Here is a 25,017-nt window from a genome sequence, read left to right as displayed (position 1 = left end):
AGATAATGTCGATTTATTAACCTTTGCATAATCTTTTTAACCTCAGGGGATTTGAAAAACCCAAGTTATTCCATACCAAGAGGAACAATCACTGCCGTGATCTTTACCTACATAATCTACAATCTGCTGGCCCTAATGGTCTGCTGTACATGTGACAGGTAGGAGACAGTATCATAGACTTAGAGCACAAAACTGAATTGGAAGCCACATATCCATGTTTAGCATTAATGGCAAACAGTCAAGAGTATCCATTGCGCCATTAGCAACCGATAAATACTCTGTACTCTCTATAGTAATATTAGTTTATATAAAATTCATATATAAATACAGCTACATTTATTCAACAAATTTTTGTTAACATTTTTTTTTCACAAACTACAGAAATCTCTTAAACACTCTGAGGTTGAGGGATGTAATAATCACCTAGGCAGGTTGATGCAACTATTTTTTATTCCTTACGTCCATGGTCTTACAGCAACTCTGGGTAGATGGCCACAATGCAATGGCTCCAGTCCATAAGACTCCAGCCTGGGGCCAGTTATTCCACTGCCCTGTACCAGGCGATAGCCAGTGTCTCCCAACTTTTGTTTGGCCCAAAGATTTTGAACCTCCCACTGGTATAATCTGTAGTCACATTCCATGATCTTCTAAGCAACGGATACCACAACCCCGAAGTGCGTGCATCCAACTTCAGCCGATAAGAAAATATAGTACAGTCCAAGCAAGTACACAAAATGGTGCACATGACATTGTCTCAGCCTTCCTCTTGCTTGCCAGGGATTAGAACCTCTGCAACTTCAGGGCATCCAGGGCCAGCTAAACCAACCAGTAGCATCCCGCTTTTGGTGGGCACCCACAGAGAGGAGGTAGTGGCAAGCTTAGGAGGCTGACCGAGCACAGTGAGGCATGTGGCCAGGTGACCTGAGTGTCCTATCCTGGGTTCTCCAAGCATCTTTTTGGTTTCAGTGATTTGCAGTGGAGCAGATTTGTATTGCACCAGATGGTCTGTTCCTGTAGAGTCAGTCTGGAGATAGAGACAGCACCCTTTTTATACACCACAGCTCTCATTCAGAGCCTTCTCCCACAGTATTGGGGAGAAGTGATCCCTCATTGTTCTACTGTTCAATGAACCTACATATTTGTCCTCCAAAGTTTTATAGACTAGTAAACTTCAGGGAGCTCAAACAATACCTAATCTGCAGGTATTCCACAGATTGCAATAAAACAAGAGTCCACGTACAGGTTCATATGAGCAATGGCTCATGTCCCTTGACCTACTGAACAATATGTCTGGCATAATTAAGAATAAACATTGTGTAGTCACACACCCCACTAGAAAACTTTGGGACAACATATCACACACCTACTTGTCTGCAGGACATATCATGTAAAGCAAATTTTAAAAATTTTACAAAAGAATATATAAATAATTCTTAATTCACGGCAAAGCCTACCATGTACCACATATCCATAATATTAATCAATATAACTTTTGCATTTGAACGTTTCGCTTGCTGCTTCTTCAGGGAACCCTGCAATACCCTTTGTCAAAACAGTATGAGAAGTGAGTACTTAAGACTGTGGCTACAAGTGGGAAGGCATGCCTCTTGGTGGGTATTGGCCATAATTTATTGCATGTACTTGTTGCCATTCATATTGACCGGTATTATGTGTGTGATAGACTTTACCCTGAATTAAGAAGTATTTATATCCTCTTTTGTAGTATTTTATGCCAGTTGCTGTTTGGGAATTTTCCGTGTGCCATTATTGTGTATGCCACTCTGTCCTAGAGTTGTGTTTTGAGAGATTTTTTGTAGTTTGTGAATAAAGATATCTACATATTTTTATAAATAGCGTACATACTAATATTTTGGTAGGGCAGCCTCACAGAAACATAAGGCAGTAGTATCTCCAGTAAACTAAAGGGGAGCAATCTTATAAACTGCCAACCATTCAGAAAATTCTAGGACAGTCCGTAAAAAGAGTGCATGTTTCCGCCCTGTCCGTAAAAACAATTTGAGGTGTTCATATTTTTTTTTGAGGCTGAAGAAATTTGTACATATTATTTTGACTGTGATTATTTTACAGTTCACAGTGAATGTGACTGATGTCTTCATATCTGAATTATGGTCTGTAGACCTGGAGCACTTGTAATCATAGCAATTTATCATGGTTTTCTACTGTTTCTGTAAAAAATATGGTCTGTGTTTTGATTTTTTTTGATAAGCCGTAAAGAAAAAATAAAGAGTCAAGTTGGCATCCCTGATTCTAACGTCATTAAAATTGGCCAGACATTTTGAAACGGGTGACAACCCATATTTGTGTGCCTCGGTGCGTATGGAATCTACAATAGCTTAGAACATTCCTCTTAATGGTCTGCCTCCAGCGTGCCCGTTCTGTACCAGTTTATCTTAGGGATCACTTGATTTTAGTAGCTAGAGCCTCTACCAACGTCAAGTATAAATGGGATCGGCAACTAATCCGCTCTAGTTTTATGGTGCTCTCACCAATGCATGCATAGTTTGAATGAAATGACTTTCTAGTGAAACCTTTGTAGATTTTTGCTAATGGAGTTTCTTATTAATAGAGGGGTGACAATATATGTTTGGTTAATTGAATTTGGCTGATCAGTTGACTATGTAAGGGTTGGTTAAGGATATGTCCTGACACTCCCCTGATGCCAAATGTTTGAAGGCAGAAGAATTTTTAGACTTTCCTTTCTCCCAGAGGTGTCAGTGATGTATGCCCTTAATCCTGAGCATGGGTTTATGGTTCCTAGTGGAGTCAATGTGGATTTGGTTGGGATAGTTTGGTTGATAGTGATCTAAAGTGTACTGCCAGCCTAAATCTGTGATCAGATAACCTTTTGTTGCTGGTTACACATTGCGAATGTCTATCATCTCATTTTCACTCATTTCTTACATGAGTGGTTCGGTTTTTAAGTTTTCTTAGGTGAAATGTGGTGGGATAAGTCTGCTAATTGTCTGGGTAACTAGGATATTAATCAAGCAGATAAGGAATACCGGACCAAAGCTTACAGCCACAAATGTCACAACATTCATATCCCCAGACTATCCAATTATTTTGCAATATAATGCAAGTTTGGGCATAGTTACAGCACTTTGGTAATGAAGCCAGAATATGGCATTTACATGTTTTATTTGCGGTAATTCATTGTGGCATTTCTAGCATTCATTCATACAATATTACCCCCTTAATGTCTTTTATCTGACCTGAGACATAAGAGAATAGCATCCCCATACATGAGACAATCCAGCAGCTGTCTGTTGTCCATACCTGTTTAACCCCTTAGATGTTGCTGTCAATAATGACTAGATCATATAAATGGTTAACAGAGTGTGGCTTCTCCCTCTTTATCCCCATCAGCACCCTGAGATCATGATTGTGTGGTCCTGATGTTTGTCATGGCAGTTCACGAGCAAATAGCGGCCTTAGAGTCATCCAGCTACACTGACCTGTTAAACAGTCAGCGACATTTAGGTGGTAAAAATCAACGTTTTCATTCCTATCATGCCACTTTGTATTAATTCCTAATAAAGCACCTGAAGGGTTAATAAACTACCTCACAGCAGTTTTCAGTATGTCAGGAGGTGCTGTTTTTAAAATGGTATCAGTTTTGGGGTTTTTCCAATACATTGGACCGCTAAAGGCACTTCAAACCTGGATAGGTCCCTAAAAAAATAATTTTGTAAATTTCCTTGAAAAAATGAAAAATTACTGCTACATTTGTACACCTCTTAAACGGCTAACAAAATAAAATAACATTTGAATGGTGCTGATGTAAACATGTGGGAAATATTATTTAATAATGTTTTTCTGTGGTATAAATATCTGGATTAAAGGGATCATCATTCAGAGTTTGAAAATTGCTATTTTTCAAAATTTTTGTCAAATTTCTGATACTTTTTATAAATAAACACAAAACATATTAACCTAAATTAACCATTATCATAAAGTACAATGCGTCACGAAAAAACAATCTCAAAATCACTGGGATTTGTCAAAGCGTTCCAGAGGTATTACCACAAAAAGTGACACTGGTCAGATTTTTAAAATTTGGCTCCGTCACTAAGGGGTTACATTCCATGAAATCCCCGCCATTTTCAATTGTAGAGTAGGAAAGATGCAAAGTTACAGCATTAGGGAACATTACAGACATACATAATATGTCGTGTATTATGGTGGTCAGCCTGCTACGCATCCTCTGTGTATCTCCGCTCAAATTCCAAAAAAGCTCCTAAGATAGCATTGTAAATAATGGAAGCTGGCATTCAGCATTTCAGAAATGTCCCGTGGCCTATGTACAAAAAGAGGCAGCGCTGCTAAAATGAATTTACACGTAGAAAGGGCATGGCGAGGAGGGCACGTGACTGCAAATACGCAATTCTGCATAGTGTGATCATGTACTGACTAGACGTGAATGGCCTCACTCAGTACAGGGCCATTGAATGAGGCCTAACATGTCTAGTCGGAATGTGCAGAAAGTATGCAAATCACCTATTTGTGGTCACATGACCGTCTGTTCTTGGTAGCGGAGAATTCTGACACTGCGCATTGTGTTTGTTGTTGAGGATTCACAAGCCTGCAGTCACATATTGATTGCAGACTTTAACCTCAAGCCTGGAAAACCCCTTTAATTGCGCTTAATATTAAATGGTAGCAATTTCTACTAATTTGTAATAAAGATGAGTAGAATTAATTTCAACCTGTCGGTTTGGCCCTCCACGACAGTCATGGTCTCTCATCCCCTTTGGGAAAATGACTACCCAGCCCCTGAATTAGGGGGCTGGAATTGGACAGTCTCGATAACTAATCCTACTTGCAGTATGACCTTATCGGTCTTTCTCTTTACTATGTGTGTGAGAGGCCGACAATGCTCTGATAGCTTGGCACAAGCGACAGTCCTCACATATTGCCATGTACAAGGAAGAGAAGAATTTATGTGATGATTGGGGGTTTTCAGTGACATGGTCTTTATGTGTAAAAAGATGGAAGGAAAAACAAGTTTTGTATATATTTTGTATGTAATAATGGAAGTGTGCCAAGAAAAGTATGTGTAATTGACTGCCGATATCACCCCTGCGCTCATGACTGCCGATATCACCCCTGCGCTCATGACTGCCGATATCACCTCTGCGCTCATGACTGACGATATCACCCCAGCGCTCATGACTGACGATATCACCCCTGCGCTCATGACTGCCGATATCACCCCTGCGCTCATGACTGACGATATCACCCCTGCGCTCATGACTGCCGATATCGCCCCTGCGCTCATGACTAACGATATCACCCCTGCGCTCATGACTGACGTTATCAGCCCTGCGCTCATGACTGACAATATCACCCCTGCGCTCATGACTGCTGATATCGCCCCTGCGCTCATGACTAACGATATCACCCCTGCGCTCATCACTGACGTTATCAGCCCTGCGCTCATGACTGACAATATCACCCCTGCGCTCATGACTGACAATATCACCCCTTGCTGATGACTGACGATATCACCCCTGCGCTCATGACTGACATATCACCCCTGCGCTCGTGGTTGACAATATCAACCTTGTGCTCATGACTGCCGATATCACCCCTGCGCTCATGACTGCCGATATCACCCCTGCGCTCATGACTGCCGATATCACCCCTGCGCTCATGACTGACAATATCACCCCTCGCTGATGACTGACGATATCACCCCTGCGCTCATGACTGACGATATCACCCCTGCGCTCATGACTGACATATCACCCCTGCGCTCATGACTGACGATATAGTCCCTGCTCTCATGACTGCCGATATCACCCCTGCGCTCATGACTGACGATATCACCCATGCGTTCATGACTGACGATATCACCCCTGCGCTCATGACTGCCGATATCGCCCCTGCGTTCATGACTAACGATATCACCCCTGCGCTCATGACTGACGTTATCAGCCCTGCGCTCATGACTGACGTTATCAGCCCTTCGCTCATGACTGACAATATCACCCCTGCGCTCATGACTAACGATATCACCCCTGCGTTCATGACTGACGTTATCAGCCCTGCGCTCATGACTGACAATATCACCCCTGCGCTCATGACTGACAATATCACCCCTGCGCTCATGACTGACAATATCACCCCTCGCTGATGACTGACGATATCACTCCTGCGCTCATGACTGACATATCACCCCTGCGCTCGTGGTTGACAATATCAACCTTGTGCTCATGACTGCCGATATCACCCCTGCGCTCATGACTGCCGATATCACCCCTGCGCTTATGACTGCCGATATCACCCCTGCGCTCATGACTGCCGATATCACCCCTGCGCTCATGACTGACAATATCACCCCTCGCTGATGACTGACGATATCACCCCTGCGCTCATGACTGACATATCACCCCTGCGCTCATGACTGACGATATCGCCCCTGCGCTCATGACTGATGATATCACCCCTGCTCTCATGACTGCCGATATCACCCCTGCGCTCATTATTATTATTATTATTATTATTATACATTTTTATAGCGCCATTTATTCCATGGCGCTTTACATGTGAATACGGGGCAAATATAGACAAATACATTAAACATGAGCAGATAACAAGGCACACGAGTACATAAGGAGGGAGGACCCTGCCCGCGAGGGCTCACAGTCTGCAGGGGGTGGGTGAGGATACACTAGGAGAGGGTAGGGCAGGTTGTGCGGCTGTTCAGTAGGTTGAGGATCACTGCAGGCTGTAGGCTTGTCGGAAGAGGTGGGTCTTCAGGTTCTTTTTGAAGGTTTCTATGTTAGGCGAGAGTCTGATGTGTTGGGGTAGAGAGTTCCAGAGTATGGGGGAAGCACGGGAGAAGTCTTGGATGCGGTTATGGGAAGAAGAGATGAGAGGGGAGTAGAGAAGGAGGTCTTGGGTGGATCGGAGGTCGCGGGAGGATCGGAGGTCGCGTGTAGGTAGGTACCGGGAGACCATGTCACAGATGTATGGAGGAGACAGGTTGTGGATGGCTTTGTATGTCAGTGTGAGGGTTTTGAACTGGAGTCTCTGGGCGATAGGAAGCCAGTGAAGGGCTTGACACAGGGGAGAGGCTGGGGAATAGCGGGGGGACAGGTGGATTAGTCGGGCAGCAGAGTGTAGGATGGATTGGAGTGGTGCCAGAGTGCTAGAGGGGAGTCCAGAGAGTAGGAGGTTGCAGTAGTCGAGGCGGGAGATGATAAGGGCATGCACTAGCGTTTTTGCAGTGTTGCGGTCAAGGAAAGCACGGATCCGGGAAATATTTTTGAGTTTGAGACGACAGGAGGAGGCAAGGGCTTGGATATGTGGCTTGAAAGAGAGGGCAGAGTCGAGGATCACCCCGAGGCACCGGGCGTGTGGGACTGGGGATAGTGAGCAGCCATTGACATTGATGGATAGGTCTGGTGGAGGGGTAGAGTGAGATGGGGGAAAGATGATGAATTCTGTTTTGTCCATGTTCAGTTGTAGAAAGCTCATGACTGACGATATCACCCCTGCGCTCATGACTGACGATATCACCCCTCGCTGATGACTGACGATATCACCCCTGCGCTCATGACTGACATATCACCCCTGCGCTCATGACTGACGATATCGCCCCTGCGCTCATGACTGATGATATCACCCCTGCTCTCATGACTGACGATATCACCCCTGCGCTCATGATTGACAATATCACCCCTGCTCTCACTGCCACTTTCATCAAGAATATGTATCCATCTGGATTTGTGTGTGTGAATAATGCCTCATTATTTGGAAGGAAGTCATTAAAGTGAACCTTCCTTTCTGTTTTTTTCTATTTTGCCTATTAATTGTAATGTTTCTTGGAGATCTATTCCTACATTATTTTTCAGACATATTTGACATTTTGCAAATGGCATGCAGATCCAGTCATTTCAGGAAATTCATTTAAAGCTGCCACTTCTTGTAACGGGTTTCTAGTCCGGGAACCCTGCCTCTTGTCTGTAATCTGACCGCTTTGTCACCACGTTGCTCGTGGGCAGGCATATGGAACCGGCACGGCAATTAAAACTTCAGCATCATTTAGCCCATCGCTTATCACTTGATTACATTAAATATGATAATTCTTTCTTGCTACTCCATCATAGAAAGGAAATTAACTCCACGTGGTTTGACATTCTTGGAGCTGGATCTGGTGGATAAGGAAGTGGCTATGTTAGATTTATGAGAAACGTTCCTCCAGTCTGTTGTTGTTATTGTTCAGCCCATTCGTAGGATCACTCCTTTCCCATTATTGGCATGTCTAAACATGCTGACAGTCGCTCAGTCGGGTGATTGCACGCTTTATTCTGCCATAAACATCATTGTTATCCGTAGCCAGAGACGTCATGCTGTGTAGGGATGTCTGGTAATTGGCTCTGACCTCCCTAAGTGTGAACCTAAAATAAGAAAGGAAATAAAAGTCAGAAAAGCTGCGGGAAGCTTTACAATCGGATACATCTCTGTTCTGCTCTATTCCTCAGCCGTGGTACTCAGCTTTGGGAGTTACTAGTGGGGGATGAGGGATAAGAAAGTGGAAAGTTGTTTTGGGGGTACAGTACAGTAGTTTACCTCATAGTAAGTCCGGCTTGTTTCTATAGAAAGCTTAGTTCTGGGAGGTGCTCGGTTATATACTGTATACTACAGTGCTACATCCCCCATGGTGGTGCAGCAGAACAGTGCCTGACTATATAGCCACAGATATCCTGCATATACCTTAAGGGTACGTTCCCACGGTCAGTAAACGCTGCAGGTTGGACGCTGCATATTTCCATGTGTGCTGAAACGCCTGCTGATTACCCGTGAAGACGGACATGCGGCACCTCTTTTCAGACTGCAGCATGTCTATTTATCTTGTGGAGATATGAATCTCCACAAGATAAATGTCACCCGTGCTATGTATTGGGTGCGGTGATTCCGCACGGTTCAATGAACACATGTGGAATCCCCTGTGTTCAAAAGTCGGACATGTGCTGCGTCCAAAGCGCTGCCGATTCCTGACCGTGGGAACGTACCGTTATTAATACAGTGACTGATTACCGGCTGTCAGTCCTGATGTTAAGTGCGGATTGGCTGCTACATATCAGATGGCTGCACATGCGTTGCCAATGAAACACATGCATTAGTTGGCTGGATTTTACTGTCCGGCAGCATTGCAGCTCACTCCTCCATTCAACAAGCAATACATTTAGTGTTGACTGTGCTGGGTTTCGCCGCTCATCACAACTGTCACACCACAAAGTCTCACTCATGTGAATCTGACTGAACTGCAGTCCCAGACACAACCACTAGGAGAAGTATTAGGGCTCGCTCACACTAGCGTATAGCATCAGATGATTCTCTCATATAAGAAGATCGGATGCTATATGCAAATGTCCCTCTGCTCAAACTCTGCTGGGAGTGTCAGTCAAGTGTCATTTTACTGTGATCCGATTCTCTTGCATCCAAGAATCGGATCACAGGTGCAGAGAAGACGAATGACTTAATTTCTCCATCTTCTCCATTGCGTGAGTCGGCACTGCCCCATAGTATAACATTGGCGCTAGTGTTATCCGCTGAAACATCAGATAACACTCGTCCGAGTTATACGCAGGCTACTCGCCAGTGTGAGCGAGTCCTTAGGCTGTGTCCAGTCACATAGCTGATTGTCGGATGTGCTGAAAGTCAGCAACGTAATGATTTCATATTGTCTATCTTACATGTAGGCCATTCATTTTGTGGTTCCAGATAACCCCATTAAACTCAACTCTCACCAGATAATTTCAAGTTATTAGGGAAACCACAAATGAACCCTGTAATAACATGCAGCTGCGGGGGCTCTAGCTTATTTTTCAAGCACACTGAAGACACTCGGTTAGCACCCGAGCATGCTAAGATAACACCTCATCTGAACACGTTCGCTCATCACGAAAAAGGATGCAACACTCCCTTGCTGTTTGTGTTGTGTGCAAAATTAATTTCTGTGCTACACTCTCCTGTTTATACAGCTAGGCGCTGTCATATTACACAAGGGTTACCTTAAAGCAGTCAATCTTTCAGGTGCTGCCTTTTGAATTATCAGGTATTACTTTCTTAAAATAATCATAGGAAAGTTGATATATGGAAATACATTTCTTTTTACTTACCGTAAGTAGTTAATGAATAGTAACTTGGATATTGGAGAAAACTTAGAATCTAGTTTTTTATTGTATGACTGATAAGGATTAATACTCCTCTCTATGTGCGATATATTGACTATCTATCTATCTATTCATTTGTCTACAGTGCTAAGCATAAGTTTCCATTCAGAATCAACATTTTCTTTGGGATCCCATACTATAAAGCAGTCCCACAAATGTGGACCATTGATTGCATACACAATTTCTTATTTTGCACACCAAAAAAGTATATTTCCTAACAAATTCATTCAAGACCATGTTGCAAAGATAAGTACATCCCAATGAAAGTCTTAGGGGCAAAGCTAAAGTTTAGACTGCAAGTTTCTGATTAGCAAGAATTCAACCACAAGTACCGTATATACTCAAGTAATAAGCCGACCCGAGTATAAGCCGAGGCACCTGCTTTTGCCACGGAAAACTGGGTAAGCTTATTGACTTGAGATTAAGCCAGGTATGTATTGTCCCCTCATCCCTGTCCTGCTATGCATGGCTCCCCATCCCTGTATGCACGCCTCTCCCATTCTGTCCCTGTATGCACGCCTCCCCTGTTCTGTCCCTGTATGCACGCCTCCCCCATTCTGTCCCTGTATGCACGCCTCCCCTGTTCTGTCCCTGTATGCACGCCTCCCCTGTTCTGTCCCTGTATGCACACCTCCCCCATTCTGTCCCTGTATGCACGCCTCCCCTGTTCTGTCCCTGTATGCACGCCTCCCCTGTTCTGTCCCTGTATGCACACCTCCCCCATTCTGTCCCTGTATGCACACCTCCCCTGTTCTGTCCCTGTATGCACACCTCCCCCATTCTGTCCCTGTATGCACGCCTCCCCTGTTCTGTCCCTGTATGCACGCCTCCCCTGTTCTGTCCCTGTATGCACACCTCCCCCATTCTGTCCCTGTATGCACGCCTCCCCCATTCTGTCCCTGTATGCACGCCTCCCCTGTTCTGTCCCTGTATGCACGCCTCCCCTGTTCTGTCCCTGTATGCACGCCTCCCCTGTTCTGTCCCTGTATGCACACCTCCCCCATTCTGTCCCTGTATGCACGCCTCCCCTGTTCTGTCCCTGTATGCACGCCTCCCCTGTTCTGTCCCTGTATGCACGCCTCCCCTGTTCTGTCCCTGTATGCACACCTCTCCCATTCTGTCCCTGTATGCACGCCTCCCCTGTTCTGTCCCTGTATGCACGCCTCCCCCATTCTGTCCCTATATGCACACCTCTCCCATTCTGTCCCTATATGCACACCTCTCCCATTCTGTCCCTGTATGCACACCTCTCCCATTCTGTCCCTGTATGCACGCCTCCCCTGTTCTGTCCCTGTATGCACACCTCCCCCATTCTGTCCCTGTATGCACACCTCTCCCATTCTGTCCCTGTATGCACACCTCTCCCATTCTGTCCCTGTATGCACGCCTCCCCTGTTCTGTCCCTGTATGCACACCTCCCCCATTCTGTCCCTGTATGCACACCTCCCCTGTTCTGTCCCTGTATGCACACCTCCCCTGTTCTGTCTCTGTATGCACACCTCTCCCTTTCTGTCCCTGTATGCACACCTCCCCCATTCTGTCCCTGTATGCACACTTCCCCCGTTCTGTCCCTGTATGCACACCTCCCCCGTTCTGTCCCTGTATGCACACCTCCCCTGTTCTGTCCCTGTATGCACACCTCTCCCATTCTGTCCCTGTATGCACACCTCTCCCATTCTGTCCCTGTATGCACACCTCCCCCATTCTGTCCCTGTATGCACACCTCCCCCATTCTGTCCCTGTATGCACACCTCCCCCATTCTGTCCCTGTATGCACACCTCCCCCGTTCTGTCCCTGTATGCACACCTCCCCCGTTCTGTCCCTGTATGCACGTCTCCCCCGTTCTGTCCCTGTATGCACACCTCCCCCGTTCTGTCCCTGTATGCACGCCTCCCCCATTCTGTCCCTGTATGCACGTCTCCCCCGTTCTGTCCCTGTATGCACACCTCCCCCGTTCTGTCCCTGTATGCACGCCTCCCCCGTTCTGTCCCTGTATGCACGCCTCCCCCGTTCTGTCCCTGTATGCACACCTCCCCCGTTCTGTCCCTGTATGCACACCTCCCCCGTTCTGTCCCTGTATGCACACCTCCCCCGTTCTGTCCCTGTATGCACACCTCCCCCGTTCTGTCCCTGTATGCATGCCTCCCCTGTTCTATCCCTGTATGCACGCCTCCCCTGTTCTGTCCCTGTGTGCACGCCTCCCCTGTTCTATCCCTGTGTGCACGCCTCCCCTGTTCTGTCCCTGTATGCACGCCTCCCCTGTTCTGTCCCTGTATGGACGCCTCTCCTTTTCAGTCCCTGTATGCGTGCCTCCCCCATGCTGTCCCTGTATGCACGGCCTCCCCCGTTCTGTCCCTGTATGCACGCCTCCCCCGTTCTGTCCCTGTTTGCATGCATCCCCCGTTCTGTCCTTGTATGTTCTGTCCCTGTTAATGTTCGTGATTATGGTTTACAGACATTGAAAACCCAAAAGTCATTGTCTCAGTAAATTAGAATACTTTATAACAGTCCATTTGTATTAAAGAACTGAAGTAAGTTAACTTTTTTGATGATATTCTAATTTTGTGAGAAACACCTGTATTTAGGGCAGAATCCTGTTTTCACATTTGATGACTAATTAGCAATCAGATTAACCCCTTCACTTGCACAGAAAGCAAAACCCATGATAATACTGACAAGCACAAGTGACATATAATGTACAACGTATACAGAATGTATGACGCACCTACTATAAAATAGATAAAGCTATAAATATACAAAGCAAGATACGAAAGATGCATCATATAAACAACATTGTGCAATAATTGTACAAAAATAAAACATATGGAAAAGCATTATGTATACAATAAGCATGATATCTGCGAAAATACAAGGTGCGTGGGCCAAGGAGAGTGGCTGTCCTATTGCTGGGGAGACTGCACTCATGCCCACAGGTATGACTGTGATATATGAAAAAAAGTTCAGCATTGGAACGGGCAGAGGTGAGTAGTTATTTATTTACTTTTTAATGTGGGGCCAGTATACAGTATGGAGCACTGTGGGGGGCCATTATATAGTATGGAGCCACTCTCCCCAGTCCCACAAGCTTGCTGCCTTGGGGTAATCCTTGACGCTGATATCTCCTTCAAACCACATATCCAAGCCCTTTCCACTTCCTGCCGACTTCAACTCAAAAATATTTCACGAATCCGTAAATTCCTCAACCAAGAATCTGCAAAAACCCTAGTCCATGCCCTCATCATCTCTTGCCTTGACTACTGCAACCTCCTGCTCTGTGGTCTCCCCTCTAACACTCTCGCACCCCTCCAATCTATTCTAAACTCTGCTGCCCGACTAATCCACCTGTCCCCCCGCTATTCCCCGGCCTCTCCCCTCTGTCAATCCCTTCACTGGCTCCCCATGGCCCAGAGACTCCACTACAAAACCCTAACCATGACGTACAAAGCCATCCACAACCTGTCTCCTCCATACATCTGTGACCTCGTCTCCCGGTACTTACCTACACGCAACCTCCGATCCTCCTCTACTTCCCTCTTATCTCCTCTTCCCACAATCGTATACAAGATTTCTCTCGCGTATCACCCCTACACTGGAACCCTCTACCACAACACATCAGACTCTCGCCTACCATTGAAACCTTCAAAAAGAACCTGAAGACCCACCTCTTCCGACAAGCCTACAACCTGCAGTAACCACCGATCGACCAAACCGCTGCATGTCCAGCTCTACCCTCACCTACTGTATTCTCACCCATCCTTTGTAGATTGTGAGCCCTCGCGGGCAGGGTCCTCTCTCCTCCTGTACCAGTTATGACTTGTATTGTTTAAGATTATTGTACTTGTTTTTATTATGTATACCCCTCCTTACATGTAAAGTGCCATGGAATAAATGGCGCTATAACAATAAATAATAATGGAGTATCATGTGGGGCCATTATATAGTATGGAGCATCGTGTGGGGCCATTATACAGTATGGAGCATCATGTGGGGCCATACAGTATGGAGCACTATGTGGGGTCATTATATAGTATGGGCACTGTGGGGCCATTATACAGTATGGAGCATCTTGTGGGGCAATTATACAGTATGGAACATCATGATGGGCCATTATACAGTATAGAGCATATGCGGGGCCATTATACAGTATGGAGCATCATGTGAGGCCATTATACAGTATGTAGCACTATGCTGGGCCATTAAACAGTATTGGCACTATGTGGGGCCATTATATACTATGGAGCATCATGTGGGGCCATTATACAGTATGGAGCATCATGTGGGGCCATTTCGCAGTATGGAGTATCATGTGGGGCCATGATACAGTATGGAGCATCTTGTGGGGCCATTATACAGTATGGATCATGCTGGACCATTATACAGTATATAGCATCATGCAGGGCCTTTATATAGTATGGAGCATCAAGTGGGGCCATTATATAGTATGGAGCATCATGTGGGGCCATTATACAGTATGGAGCATCATGTGGGGCCATTATACATTATGGAGCACTATGTGGGGTCATTATACAGTATGGATCATCTTGTGGGGCCATTATACAGTATGGATTATGCTGGACCATTATACAGTATATAGCATCATGCAGGGCCTTTATATAGTATGTAGCATCATGTGGGGCCATTATATGTTATGGAGCACTATGTGGGGCCATTATATAGTATGGAGCATCATGTGGGGCCATTATACAGTATGGAACACTATGTGGGACCATTATACAGTATGGACACTATGTGGGGCCATTATACAGTATAGATCATCATGCGGGGCCATTATACAGTATGGAGTATCATGGAGGGCCATTATACAGTTTGGAGCACTATGTTGGGCCATTAAACAGTATGGGCCTGATGTGGGGCCATTATATAGTATGGAGCATCATGTGGGGCCATTATACAGTATGGAACATCATGTGGGGCCATTATACAGTATGGAGCATTATGTGGGGCCATTATACAGTATGGAGCACTATGTGGGGCCATTATACAGTATTATTATTATTATTTATTATTATAGCTCCATTTATTCCATGGCGCTTTACATGCGAGGAGGGGTATGCATAATAAATACAAGTACAATAAGCTTAAACAATACAAGTCACGACTGGTACAGGAGGAGAGAGGACCCTGCCCGCGAGGGCTCTCAATCTACAAGTATGGAGCATCATATGGGGCCAATATACAGTATGGAGCACTATGTGGGGCCATTATACAGTATGGGCATTTTGTGGGGCCATTATATAGTGTGGGCATTATGTGAGGCTATTGTACTGGATGGAAGGCAGTGCAGGGCCCCGTTATACTGTATGGAGCACTGCACTATGTTGGGCCCATTATACTTTATGCAGGACTATGTGGAGCACTTTACACTGTATTGAGGACTATGTAGAGCCATTATACTGAATGGAGAACTGTGTGGAGCCATTATACTGTATAGAGCAGATTTTGTTTTCTGGCCTATGATCGGTCCACGAAAAAAAGGTCATCTACACTGCCCTATTGAATTACATTGGTCCGAGTGCTGTCACATTCTGCACTCACACTTATAATACGGTTGTGTAAAGGAAATGTGGCCTATCAATGAAACCATCAATTAGATTGTATGTTGCCAAAAATGGTGGGAGCTACTTTCAGACCTGGATCCTGCATGGAACTTTTGGTTTTTTTTAAAAAAGAATTTTTAGGGCAATTTTTTTTATAGTCTCGACATGGACAGCTCCATTTTCTACATGTGTTGGTAGGTTTTCAAGCGCTAATAACAGTGGTAGAATATGAGATCTTCATTAGTTCGTTAGTAGTTCTGACAGCTACCACTCTTGGTGTAATGTACAGTTATATGAAAAAGTTTGGGCACCCCTATTAATCTTAAGCTTAATGTTTTATAAAAAATAGTTTTTTTTTGCAACAGCTATTTCAGTTTCATATATCTAATAACTGTTGGACACCGTAATGTTTCTGCCTTGAAATGAGGTTTATTGTACTAACAGAAAATGTGCAATCTGCATTCAAACAAAATTTGACAGGTGCATTAGTATGGGCACCCCACCAGAAAAGTGACATTAATATTTAGTAGATCCTCCTTTTGCAAAAATAACAGCCTCTAGTCGCTTCCTGTAGCTTTTAATGAGATCCTGGATGAAGGTATTTTTGACCATTCCTCTTTACAAAACAATTCCAGTTCAGTTAAGTTTGATGGTTGCCGAGCATGGACAGCCCTCTTCAAATGATCCCACAGATGTTCAATGATATTCAGGTCTGGGGACTGGGATGGCCATTCCAGAACAGTGTAATTGTTCCTCTGCATGAATGCCTGAGTAGATTTGGAGAGGTGTTTTGGATCATTGTCTTGCTGAAAGATCCATCCCCTGCGTAATTTCAACTTTGTCACTGATTCATGAACATTATTGTCAAGAATCTGCTGATACTGAGAGGAATCCATGCGTCCCTCAACTTTAACAAGATTCCCGGTGCCGGCATTGGCCACACAGCCCCAAAGCATGATGGAACCTCCACCAAATTTTACTGTGGGTAGCAAGTGTTTTTCTTGGAATGCTGTGTTTTTTGGCCGCCATGCATAACGCCTTTTTGTATGACCAAACAACTCAATCTTGGTTTCATCAGTCCACAGGACCTTCTTCCAAAAAGAAATTGGCTTCTCCAAATGTGCTTTTGCATACCTCAGCCGACTCTGTTTGTGGCGTGCTTGCAGAAACGGCTTCTTTCGCATCACTCTCCTATACAGCTTCTCCTTGTGCAAAGTGCGTTGTATAGTTGACCGATGCACAGTGACACCATCTGCAGCAAGTAGATGCTGCAGCTCTCTGGAGGTGGTCTGAGGATTGTCCTTGACTGATCTCACCATTCTTCTTCTCTGCCTTTCTGATGTTTTTCTTGGCCTGCCACTTCTGGCCTTAACCAGAACACTTTAAGTAGCTTTTCTCATGATTGCATACACCTGGTTATGAAGTTCAAAGCTCAATGAGGTTAGAAAACCAAAAAAAGTGCTTTAGTAAGTCAGTAAAAAGTAGGTAGGAGTATTTAAAACAAGAAAATGATAAGGGTGCCCATACTTATGCACCTGTCAAATTTTGTTTGAATGCAGATTGCACATTTTCTGTTGGTACAATAAACCTCATTTCAAGGCAGAAACATTACTGTGTCCAACAGTTATTAGATATATGAAACTGAAATAGCTGTTGCAAAAAAACAATATTTATAAAACATTAAGCTTAAGATTAATAGGGGTGCCCAAACTTTTTCATATAACTGTACCCATTATCTTGAAAATCCCTTTAAATTGCTATGTTCATTCTAGGGATATTTTAAGATGGACATTATGCCAGATTATAATCCATGTATTCCAGTGATTTCAGGCTGGTACTTTTACACCGTTTTACATACGGTATTCTACAGTCTGAAACAGACTCCATCGGCTTTAGCTGTATGTATACAATGATCAACCAAAGCTTTCGTGGACCTTGTTAATTTGACTTTGACATGAGTACCTAGTATATGAAGTGTGCATTGTGTCCGCCATGTCTATACTCTGAAATAAATATAAAATAAGATGAATGTCTTGTTACTATATGGTCACAGTCTAGTGACTAACACAAAGAAATAACCACAGAGAGGAACGCGGCAAAGAAGTAGAGTGTTGTCAGTTTTAGTAGGAATATGTCAGCATTTCTCCTTCTAATACCCAAATTAGAAAGAAAGACGGAAATTGAAGAAATACCTCTTTTATGATGGATTTGGGTAACTCCTTATCCCTTTCTGTTCTCCCCTTGCTGCCGAATTCTGACACCACATTTAGGAAGATGTATTGTCCATTGGAATGGGCACTCACAGCAATTTTAAGCCTGCTTTTAGAGCGCTTATTAAATATTCAACATGCCCATCGTAGCCTCCTATTAATACAGAAGACATCTTGTTTAATGGGGTCTGCTGTGTTCAAGGCTCCTGGAAGGAATGTTATTGCAGAATTAATTTTCGTAGCTATTCATAGAGGGTGTGAATGGCTACTGCTTTTAAGGTCTTTTGAGGGTCATTTAACAAGACAATAGTTATATTCTTATGATCTTAGTTTTCTTATTAAAAGGAGTTAGGAGGTCAGTCTTCAGGTGCATGTAATTGGTGGGGAGTCACATTGGTTTAATATGTAGGTATAGTTTATCCATAAATTATTCAATCGTAATAGAAAATCCCAAGACAAACAGAATGAACATATACCCAGCTTTAAGTAAGTATGTAAGTAAAAGCAATATTGCATACAAATAACATTGGGTACTCATTAAACAACGTTTTTGATCAATAAAGTGTTAGATCCCACCAGTGTCAGTTGTACCACAATTGGGATGGTACTAACGTTTAGTATCTAAAACCATGGTAAGGCTTTAGTACTAGAGGTTAGGACCATCTCAATTGTGGTGCACTTGGCTGGCTGACGGGATGGGTTTTACACTTTTTTTTTAATATAAAATAGTTAGTACCTTATGCTATTTATATGAACTATTGCAGCAGGATCCTGGTTGTCCCTGTTTGGGGGTATCCCACCCCGCAGCCTGGACCCCTTTATATGCATTGAACGTAGCCTGTACGTCTGATGAAGGGTTTTCTCCCAAAACGTTAACATAATACTCAGTCACAAGAGGACAGTCGACCGGCACTGAAAGAGCTCTCCTTCACTTAGACCCCAATAATTTCTCCTTGGAGACCAGACGAAGTAAGCTTCTTCTGAAGACGGGGAGGCGCATGCACTAGGAGCAGCTGAATCACCAATACATGAAGAAATGAATGAAAGCAGCATTCACCCGTTATCTTCAATGATAATATAGTCCTTTATTGACCGTGGCTCAACATTCCCAGCTAGGGACAAGGCAGGCTACGACATGAGGAGGGAGCGGTGAGGGAGGGTGCAGAGACGAGACAGACGACGGCCGTTTCGCGAACAATCGCTTCAATGGGTCCAGTCACTGGACCCGTTGAAGCGATTGTTCGCGAAACGGCCGTCGTCTGTCTCGTCTCTGCACCCTCCCTCACCGCTCCCTCCTCATGTCGTAGCCTGCCTTGTCCCTAGCTGGGAATGTTGAGCCACGGTCAATAAAGGACTATATTATCATTGAAGATAACGGGTGAATGCTGCTTTCATTCATTTCTTCATGTATTGGTTAACATAATACTGTATTTACCACTGTGCAACCAATGGATATGGAATACTGTCAATAAATCCTATTTGAAGAATTTCCAAGTACCTTTAGGTGTGCAGATTCGTTTACAGGGACACTGTTTGGCAACACTTGAAAAGTTAACCTGCGATATATGACACTAGCATCCCACGACGGGTGACAATCCTGCAGCTGACGGCTGTACACTATAGCTGAGAACTTGCTGTATCAGTGTTGGCACCCGTCTATGGCCGTTTAACCTCTTAAATGCTGCTGTCAAAGAGTGACTATGGCATCTAGATGGTTAACAGAGTGTAGAGGCTTGCTTTTTAACCCTATTGTCACTCTGAGATCTTGATCGTGTGGTCCCGATGTTTGCCAGGAGAATTCAAAGCCAAATAACGGCCTTTAGAGTTGTCAAAATTTAGGTAGCTAAAATAAACCTTTTTCATTCCTGTCATGCCAATTTGTATTAGTTCCTGAAAAGCACCTGAAGGGTTAATGAACTACCTAAAGCAATTTTGAATAAGTGAAGGGATGCTGTTTTTTAAAATAGTATCACTTTTAGGGGTTTCCAATATATAGGACCCCCAAAGTCACTTCAGAACTGAACAGGTGCATAAAAAAATATTTTTTGTAAATCTCCTTGAAAAAAATGAAAACTTACAGCTACATTTTTAAACCTTCTAAAATGCTAACAAAATAAAATAACATTTCCCAATTGGTGCTGATGTAAGGCAGACATGAGGGCAAATGTTGTTTATTCATGTTTTTGTCTGGTGTGATCACGGTGTGCTCAAGTTTGAAAATTGCAATTTTTAAACATTTTTTGTGAAACTTCTGATATTTTAATAAATAAATGCACAACACATCAGCCAAAATTTACCATTACCATAAAGTATGAGGTGTCACGAAAAAAATCTATGGGATATGTTGAAGCATTCTAGAATTATTACTACATAAAGTGACACATGTCAGATTTGGCAAAAATTGGCCCGGTCACTAAGGGTTGTTGCATAGCTTATCAACACAAGCTAGTCTTTAATGCACTAACTGCTTGTATATTAACATATCACATCATAATGAAGGAGAAAATACTAAGCTGTTATTGGTGCATCTACCTTTAATCCCTTGATAACATATTAGTGACTGAAAGCTTCATAAGACATCATGAGACGTTGAAGGGTTACCGACTCCCGTGACAGCCAACCTTACATACCCCGCAGCACATCCGTCTCTTGTGCCCTTGCTGAGCCGTACTTCTCCGATCAGCACAAGCAGATGGCGTCAAGTGTGACTCAGAGGGGCATTTTGTGGCCCGGGGCTTAGCTAGGTGTGTAGGGGGCCCGGAAGCAGCTTATGTGAGAACGCATACCATATAAATCTGATGAGATGGTGGGAGGGTGTCAGGAGAAATTAGACCTGATTTTGTATGCTTGCATAGATTTTCATCCTGATAAATAACTATAATCATTTGTAGGGGCGAATGTTTATTTTTAAAAGTCCAATTTCGTCTAATTCATTTTTTAAACATGTTGCTTTATTGGCTGCACGTCATATGCATGTGCAAGAGGGTTGGGAATATTAATTCTGCTATGTGAGTTTATTCAGAGGGCTTCACGCAGTGCTGGGCCAGAGAGAGTCAATATCAGTCTGGAAAAAGCTGCTTCTTCTTAAATTGAATTCACTGGCAATTTAGAATAAGTAATTTTGGCCTCCGTATGATTGTGCGTGTGCATTCACCTACTAAACACTCTCCCACCGACTCGCCTATCTTTTTGCTTGTTTTGGTTATTATTCTGTAGATTGAAATCCAACAACGCTGTCAAACGCAGCATCTGCTGGCTGGCTGAGCAGAGAATTAATTAGGGGAAGCTGACTCTTTGGGCAGAGCTGGGTAACGAGGCAGATATTCCTAGATTCGCTCTTTTGGTCAGAAATTCATTTTGAGTAAAAGTAGTAAATGTTGATTCTTTTCTGCAGTTTACTGTCAGGATGGTAACCCTTCCATCGCCACCAGGCAGCATTAGTGTCAGTAGATGTCAGTATTCCTCTGCAGAGAGGAACAATGTACCACTATCTGTATGTTCTCAACACGTAGGGAGAACATTTGAGAAATCAAGAATTGCCTATAGCAAAACTCATTTTTTGCATGAACTGTACGAAGTCCTTTATTCTTCAAGATTGCCATTTTTTTTCTACTGCCTTAATGAAGCGTGCGCTGGACTAAAAAATGTACTCCAATTTGGGACTGAAGTACACTTCTATTGTATTTTACTCGAGTATTGTCAGCAGCATACTCCCATGCACTTTACCAGAAATGTTTTGCCCACTTTTCAAGAAGTCAATGGAGCTAGTCAGGACTGGCATAAAAACACTAAAGTCACAAAATTAGTAATTTTGCCTCTGCCAGACCTGTAATGTTACCTCTGCCAAATGAGTAATGTCACCTCTGCCAGACCACCAATGTTACCTCTGCCAGACCAGCAATGTTACCCCTGCCAGACCAGCAATGTTACCCCTGCCAGACCAGTAATAGTTACCTCTGCCAGACCAATAATGTTACCTCTGCCAGACCAATAATGTTACCTCTGCCAGACCAGCAATTTTACCTCTGCCAGTCCAGCAATGTTACTTCTGCCAGACCAGCAATGTTACCTCTGCCAGACCAGTAGAAGTTACCTCTGCCAGACCAGTAATGTTACCTCTGCCAGACCAGTAATGTTACCTCTGCCAGACCAGTAGAAGTTACCTCTGCCAGACCAGTAATGTTACCTCTGCCAGACCAGTAATGTTTTCCTCTGCCAGACCAGTAATGTTTTCCTCTGCCAGAGCAGTAATAGCTCTCTCTGCCAGACCAGTATTAGTTACCTCTGCCAGACCAGTAATAGTTACCTTTTGCAGACCAGCAGTGTTACCTCTGCCAGACCAGTAGAAGTTACCTCTGCCAGACCAGTAATGTTACCTCTGCCAGACCAGTAATGTTTTCCTCTGCCAGACCAGTAATAGCTCTCTCTGCCAGACCAGTAATAGCTCTCTCTGCCAGACCAGTATTAGTTACCTCTGTCAGACCAGTAATAGTTACCTTTGCCAGAGCAGTAATGTTACCTCTGCCAGACCAGTAGTAGTTACCTCTGCCAGACCAGTAATATTTCCTCTGCCAGACTAGTAATAGCTATCTCTGCTAGACCAGTATTAGTTACCTCTGCCAGACCAGTAATGTTTCCCCTGCCAGACCAGCAGCTACCTCTGCCAGACTAGTAATAGTTACCTCTGCCAGACCAGTAATAGTTACCTCTGCCAGACCAATAAAAGTTATCTCTGCCAGACCAGTAATGTTTCCTCTGCCAGATGTTGTGAATTCTGCTTTTGGGCTCCCTCCGGTGGTTGTAGGTGGTAATGCAGTTGTCTCTGGGCTGCAGTCCTGGACAGGTGTATCTACTGATTGCAGTTCTGACTGGAGTATTTAGGTTTGCAGGACTCATTAGTCCTTGCCAGTTGTCAATGTTTCTTGGGAAGTATTTGATCTCTGTCTGGCTTCTCCTGCTTAGCTGCCAATTCAGCAAAGATAAGTGTCTGTTTCTTTTTCTATGGCACACAAGCTGTGTGCTTGTTTTTGATTTTATTCCTGCTCTGAGTTTAGTAGTCTCTGGAGTTGCAGATATACGTTCCACATCTTTAGTTAGATGGAGGAGTTTTTGTATAATCTGCTGTGGATATTTTTGGAAGGGTTTTAATACTGACCGCACAGAACTCTGTCCTATCCTTTCCTAATTTAGCTAGAGCGGCCTCTTGTGCTAAATCCTGTTTTCTGACTATGTGTGTCTTTCCTCTCCTACTCACAGCCAATATTTGTGGGGGGCTGCCTAGCCTTTGGGGTTCTGCTCTGAGGCAAGATACTATTCCTATTTCCATCTTTAGGGGTATTTAGTCCTCCGGCTGTGACGAGGTGTCTAGAGCTTGTTAGGTACATCCCATGGCTACTTCTAGTTGCGGTGTTAAGATCAGGATTTGCGGTCAGTATAGTTACCACCTACTCCAGTGAAAGTTTTCATGCTGCTCCAAGGTCACCGGATCTTAATAGCCAGACCAGTAATACCTATTTCTGCCAGACCAATAATAGTTACTTCTGCCAGACGAGTAATGTTACCGCTGCCAGATCAGTAAAAGTTACCGCTGTCAGACAAGCAATGTTACCTCTGTCAGACCAGCAATGTTACCTCTGCCAGACCAGCAATGTTACCTCTGCCAGACCAGTAATAGTTACCTCTGTCAGACCAGTAATGTTACCTCTGCCAGACCAGTAATAATTACCTCTGCAGACCAATAATAGTTACCTCTGCCAGACCAGTAATGTTACCTCTGCCAGACCAGTAATAATTACCTCTTCCAGACCAATAATGTAACCTCTGCCAGAGCAGTAATAGTTACCTCTGCCAGACCAATAATAGTTACCTCTACCAGACCAGTAATAGTTACCTCTGCCAGGCCAGTAATGTTTCCTCTGCCAGACCAGTAATGTTTACTCTGCCAGAAGAGTAATAGCTCTCTCTGCCAGACCAGTATTAGCTACCTCTGCCAGACCAGTAATGTTTCCCCTGCCAGACCAGCAATGTTACCTCTGCCAGACCAGTAATAGTTACCTCTGCCAGACCAGTAATAGTTACCTCTGCCAGACCAATAATAGTTATATCTGCCAGACCTGTAATGTTTCCTCTGCCAGACCAGTAATACCTATCTCTGCCAGACCAGTAATAGTTACCTCTGCCAGACCAGTAATGTTACCTCTGCCAGACCAGAAATGTTACCTCTGCCAGACCAGTAATAGTTACCTCTGCCAGACCAGTAATGTTACCTCTGCCAGACCAGTGATAGCTATCTGCCAGACCAGTATTAGTTACCGCTGCCAGACCAGTATTAGTTACCTCTGCCAGACTAGTAATAGTTACCTCTGCCAGACCAATAATGTTACATCTGCCAGACCAGTAATGCTACCTCTGCCACATGCTTCAGGCTGCTGAAGATCTTCACAGACTTGAGGTTGTGCACATGGGGTAGAATTTTAAGATAAGTGATAATGCAGAGTGTAGGTAGATAGTGGCAAATATTCATGAACCTAGTTATTTTGTAGGCAATGAGTTAATTGTTTAAATGGTAAAGTAAAACGCATACAAATCTGCATGAAAAAAACGCATGAAAATCCGCATCAAAAACGTGCAGATTTTTAACTGCATTTTCTGCCAAGAGATGCAGAATCTGCGCAGAAAATTCCACAGGAAATCCGCAACGTGTGCACATACCCTAACAGTACTATGTCTTATTCTAATTATTTCATTATTTTAGTTTGTAGCTGATTCTGATGAAGACATCAGAGATCTTGTATTTACAGTGCCCCTGATTTTTGCTCAATTGACCCACATTGAATGTACGTTGTTTTATTCTTAAGCAAAAACTATTATTATGCCAAAAAAGAACCTGATATATAACTTACTAGGTCCACATTGCTAGGCCGTGGCATGTGGAAACTACTGTAAGTTATCCTACATTCATATACTGTAATTTATGTGAATAAGTGACCATAAACCCCTTTGATTATATGCTGAACTTTTCCATGAAAGGGAAGCAAAGTTTC

General features: G+C 43.8%; 1 protein-coding gene across 1 annotated transcript in view; it reads left to right on the top strand.

Moving 5' to 3' along the window:
• The window catches only part of LOC138638055 (solute carrier family 12 member 9-like), a 415,221-nt gene that overhangs the window by 135,771 nt on the left and 254,433 nt on the right, over positions 1-25,017 (top strand). The window contains exon 6 of the mRNA XM_069727024.1: positions 47-158. Coding sequence (XP_069583125.1) covers positions 47-158 — 112 coding nt within the window. The remainder of the gene's footprint in view (positions 1-46; positions 159-25,017) is intronic.

The sequence above is a fragment of the Ranitomeya imitator genome, chromosome 5, assembly GCF_032444005.1.
Source record: "Ranitomeya imitator isolate aRanImi1 chromosome 5, aRanImi1.pri, whole genome shotgun sequence".
NCBI lineage: Eukaryota > Metazoa > Chordata > Amphibia > Anura > Dendrobatidae > Ranitomeya > Ranitomeya imitator.
The sequence above is the reverse complement of the archived record's forward strand: the minus strand, read 5'-3'. Positions and strand labels throughout refer to the sequence as shown.